Source organism: Leuciscus leuciscus (genome assembly GCF_965113295.1).
Source record: "Leuciscus leuciscus genome assembly, contig: HAP1_SCAFFOLD_245, whole genome shotgun sequence".
Lineage (NCBI taxonomy): Eukaryota > Metazoa > Chordata > Actinopteri > Cypriniformes > Leuciscidae > Leuciscus > Leuciscus leuciscus.
The window spans coordinates 1-5,000 of record NW_028118472.1 but is presented as its reverse complement, the minus strand read 5'-3'; the positions used below and the strand labels follow the sequence as shown (position 1 = coordinate 5,000).

The 5,000-nt window shown below is 42.8% G+C and overlaps 1 protein-coding gene across 1 annotated transcript; it reads right to left on the bottom strand.

The window, feature by feature from the left end:
* Nucleotides 1-842: 842 nt before the first annotated feature.
* LOC309491420 (uncharacterized protein) lies at nt 843-4,575 on the bottom strand (the record flags this gene model as incomplete). The annotated part of the gene is made up of 5 exons (XM_082190480.1): nt 4,072-4,575; nt 2,912-3,124; nt 1,610-1,902; nt 1,182-1,444; nt 843-1,104 (listed from the first exon to the last, which is right to left on the bottom strand). The coding sequence occupies exons 1-5, from the start codon at nt 4,445-4,447 to the stop codon at nt 843-845; spliced, it is 1,407 nt and encodes a 468-aa protein (XP_082046606.1). The 5' UTR covers nt 4,448-4,575.
* Between the last annotated feature and the right edge of the window lie 425 nt (nt 4,576-5,000).

Sequence of the window (5,000 nt, the reverse complement as noted above, 5' to 3'; positions counted from 1 at the left end):
GCCTGTAAATTGACCACGATTTTGCCTAATCTTCTCTGCTGTGTTTGCTGGTGTATGACCCTTGCCTGGTGTCTACTCTGTTTAATAAAGACAAGCTGCACTTGGATCTGAATGACTCCTATGCTTCGTAACAGATTTGCTTTACTGTTTTCAACCCCCTCCTTCTCCAATGACCATTTGTTCCCAAAGACACAGAGGGGGTACATGCTGTGTCTGATAGTGATCAAGGCCTGTAGGCCAAGATGTTTGTGTACATTGGGAGTTTACAATGGGGGAAGTGTAAATATCTGATTGGTCAGTTTGAATCACATGTCTCACATTTGGGTTTTTAGTCACATGGTCAAGGAAAGGATAAATAAGATCGTAACTGATTTCTCTGCCCTTTTTTTTCGTGCCCTGGCTCTCGTCTTCTCTGGGTCCTTCTCTTGGGCTCTCTGCCTTTACCCTTTCTTTCTTTCTTTCTTTCTTTCTTTCTTTCTTTCTTTCTTTCTTTCTATCTATCTATCTGTCTATCTGTCTATCTATCTATAATATTAATGACATATTAATATTGACTAGCAAGTCCCAAATACACGTTACACAATACAATATTGTCACTCTCTATAGCAACGCTCTCCCACATATTAAGCTATTGTAACTGCGCTTATTTCTGTTGTTGGTATAAGTTGCAGTGGGTGGAACAGACAAGAAATTTAGAGTTTTCTACCATCTTGCTAATGACGTTTCTTTAGTCATTTGGCAGTCTTGTAGCTTGAACACCTGCAGGATTTCCACCTTTACATTAGGTAGTACTATCTTGATATACTACTATGATTGTTTAAAAGTATTGCGCAAAAGAAGACTCACCAGGAGGAGACAGTAGTGGTGTTTATCGGGACCAGAACCATGTTAGTCTGTCCTAGAACCGCTCTGCTGTCCTCCAGTAGCTGTTTTAAGTGGCTGTATACCACCACAATAGATTGTGGAATTGGCAGAGTTTTTCCTTGTGTGTCCTTGGGCCTGTTCCGTGCTTGCTGAAACTCTTTCAAAAGCCGTAGGCAAACACATTCACAGACCCTGTGGACTTCAGGGTCCTGAGCTGCCTGCCCATGAGTCATGAACAGTCTATGGAAAAGAAGGATGATATTAACTGGACTGTATAGTGGGTAATAAACTAGTGAAGATCGAAATAGTTAAATTACCTCTCTGCTGCCTGCTGTCCTGGAGCAGAGCCACTCCGCTTCCTGGATGCTCTCCAAGGTCCTGGCAAAGTCTTCTTCTTAACCCTCTGGCTATATTTTGATGGTACCTTGTCCATGGCATGCAGAGCCGTGTACAGCTGAACTATGGCGGCCTCCTCTTGTGATGACAAGGCAGTGATTGTTCGGTTTAGGCCAACCAGGTATGCTGCCAGGGCATCAACTGCCTCCCAGCCCAAGACACCTCTGGAATCACACTGTACACTCTGAAAATTGAGAAAAAAACAACCACAGTCTAATAAATATATACAATGTTGTAGTAATTATTTTGCATTGTACATGCATATATTTTAACTTTACACACGGTTGACAATATGTGTTTTGCACTTCACCAGTTAAATTTTTTTTAAAGTAAAAGAGAGCAACATTACCTGGCCAGATGTGCTAGGAGTTGTAGTGTCATCCTCCTGTTCCTCACTGACCTCCTCATCAGGGGATTTGGGTCCAGTGTCACCCACCTGACTGGTCACCTGGGCCTCCACGTCAGCTACTGGAAGGTCAGAGTCATCAGCCCTCAGGTCAGCTGAATGGCACACAGTTGTGTCAATTTCACTTTCATCTTCAGGCTCCTCTGGGGGGACTTCAGGTATGGCATTGTGGTGTGCCAATAACTGGTCGCCTCTATTGGACTGGGCCAACAAGTACTCCACTGCAATGCGCTCCCCTGCAATAATTTTTAAGGCATTGTTAATGGGGAGAGGACAAACACCCACACGAACGCGCACACACAAACCCACACCCACACACAAGATATGGGGCCCTATTTTAACGATCTGAAATATAAGTGTCAAGCGCAAAGCGCAAGTAACTTTGTGGGCGGGTCTTGGGCGCCGTTGCTATTTTCCCGGCGGGATAAATGCCTCTTGCGCCCGGCGCAAATCTAAAAGGGGTTGGTCTGAAGTAGCTTCATTATTCATAGGTGTGGTTTGGGCGTAACGTGAAATAAACCAATCAGAGCGACATCTCACATTCCCTTTAAGAGCAGGCGTGCTTGTTCTAAAGCGGATTCCTATTATAACGGCGGATTTGTCAGGCGCGCGCCAGGAGCGGTTCACAGCCAAGGAGACCGACGTTCTCGTCAGGGACATTGGGGATGGAGAAACCCACCCAAATTAACTTCGGTTAAACAGGTGTATGATAATTTGGGTAAATGTGTAAGCTAGATGTATGCTTTTATAATAAATTGTCTATCTATCTATCTATCTATCTATCTATCTATCTATCTATCTATCGTAATAATGTATGATTTGCAAAAATGAAAACTGCTGCTTCTGTGTAGATGAGAGAATCAAAGTGCGCGTTGTGCACACGCTACATTGATTATGGCCAAGCATGCGCCCTTAAATAGCATATGAATAACATGTGCAACGCGCCACTGACTTTAAACTAGTTTTTTTCGGTTAGTGGCGCAATTGTTTTCTAAACCTGCAAAATAGCATGAAGGAACGTTTGCGCCGGAACACGCCTCCTCTTTGCGCTGCACCGCCCACGGGAGCACAAGTGTATTTCCTAACTTACCGACGTGCTTCTGTGGAGAGAAAAGTCCGCTTTGCGCGGGTGCAAAATAGGAATGATACATGCGTCGGTGTACAAAGTCAATTGCGCTGGGTGCAAGATAGGGCCCAGAGAGAGAAATACTCCAAAACTCAGCATTGCCCTGAGAGATATCTTACCAGTGGGTTTTCCTGGAGGGGTGAATTCTGGCATCAAAGAACAACCAAGGACCCGTTGGCTCATGTTGTTTAAATGAGACATTAAGCAGACATCAAATGTCCTGAGGTTTGAGGCCCCCACCACAGATACAGCATCTTTTGCCCGGTTCATGTTCCATCTCGAGGCCCCCTCCAACATGTACATTTGTGTGTGCATGGCATTGCATCTCCATCCTAAGAATGAAAATGCACAGATTCAGTAAGCAATTATTTTAAACTGAGGACATACCAATTTACAGTTTTTTCCAATTGCTAACACACTAAAATGACATGCACTGCACAATTATTTAAACTGACACACAGAGAGCAAAATCTCTTCTCAAGTTTCCAAAAGTCTAAACACATTTTCGACTTTACACACATTTTGCAGTTCAAAATGGCACTTTTTAAATGCGCTGAACACGGTTTTCTGCATAAGACACAACAATCTGACATAAAGTCACATGTTTGTCATTTCAAAACACTGCCATTCAAAATGACACTACATGAGCTTATTGGCCAATACATGTACATGTGCTCCTGGCCAAACACTGTGATGGTTCACTGTCAAAACTTCAATCTTTTTCAGTTTACTGTTTTTTGTGGGCATATTTTTGTTCAGTCCAATGTAAATATATCAGACTTGTTTGGTGAAAAAATAAAAATAAAATGTTTCAAGAGCATGTGTGTGAATCGGCAAATATTTCTGCTCATGTGAACAATCCGAAGAATTTTCTACAATTTGTACTATTTTAGTATTATGGCAAACCGTACTAAAGATGAAAGTGATTTTCATTATGCCCAACAGTGTGTAGTTGGTTGGAGAAAAATCTGGTGATATGAATGAAGTGTGTGCCATTTCATGCAGAAGTTTGATTTTGATAATGCTATATGTAGTTTTGGTTGCCGTGCTTCATTTAGCAGGATATATGAGGAATTTTGCACTTTGGGTGTGTGGTTTTGTGAATTGTGTTAAGTATTTTGATAAAACCAGCCTAGTTTGCAAAATTGTGTGTTAGCAATTGGAAAAAAACTGTAATGACATAGTTATAGAACAGTAACCTTCTGTAGAATAATGAGACAAGTATCTTTTTAACTTAAAAATCTACATAACATACTGCAATTTAACATTCTGAATTTACCAGGAATGAAGGCACACTGGTGGCGGTGAAAACTCTCCAGTGAGGATGACCCCCTGGCACACCTAAGCACTTTTAGGACATTGCCACCCTTCTGGAGTGTCCCCGTCTTTGTGTACAGCTCTACATGTGGAGGGTCCTGGATGCACTCAAGATGTTTTAGTTGCATCTCCCATACATGGCGCATACTGTCAGGGTTAACAAGGCGAAACCCTGTAGTGTCAGTTTTCTCCCACACTGATTCCAGCAGCCCTGAAATCATGACCCGGATCTCCTCAGCACTGCGCGTCCGCCGCCTACAGTGCTTTGCCAGTTCACCTGGGCTGATACTGGCCATGAGCTGTTCCTCAGTTGGAGCCTGTCTACCATGGCTGCTCATCCACTCCCCTCTCTTGGCCGCCTCAAGTTCTTTCACATCCTCCTGATCCCACTCAAAAATACAGGAGGAAAGTTTAGAACAAAAGGTACCATAGAGAGGGTGGTGCTCTGTAGTAAGGCCACAGTTAAATCTTCTCATAAAATGGAAGATATCTAGCCTTACAACAGACTTCCATGGACGAAAAAGGTTTAGCACTGCAGGTGCACCTGTTGAGGGGGAAAAAATCAAAAAGCATTCATTTGATTTCACTTACTTTTCAGTCGTTATAATTTATTACAATTTCATTACATTGATGGTAATAATAATACAAATTACCATCACCAATAGGGAAAGGGGAACTTTTTCACACCACTATTAACTTTTTTAAAATATATTGCAATGCACATTTGATTGTGAAAAATCCCACAAAATCCCACCTGACTGACTGCAGCAATCCCGGTCAACATAGATGACCTCAGGCTCTGCTCACCAGCATTCTGGTAGCGTCTGACGACGCCCTGGCACAGCTCCTCCAGTCCAGCTCCTTCAGCTGTTGTCAGAACACTGTTCAGAA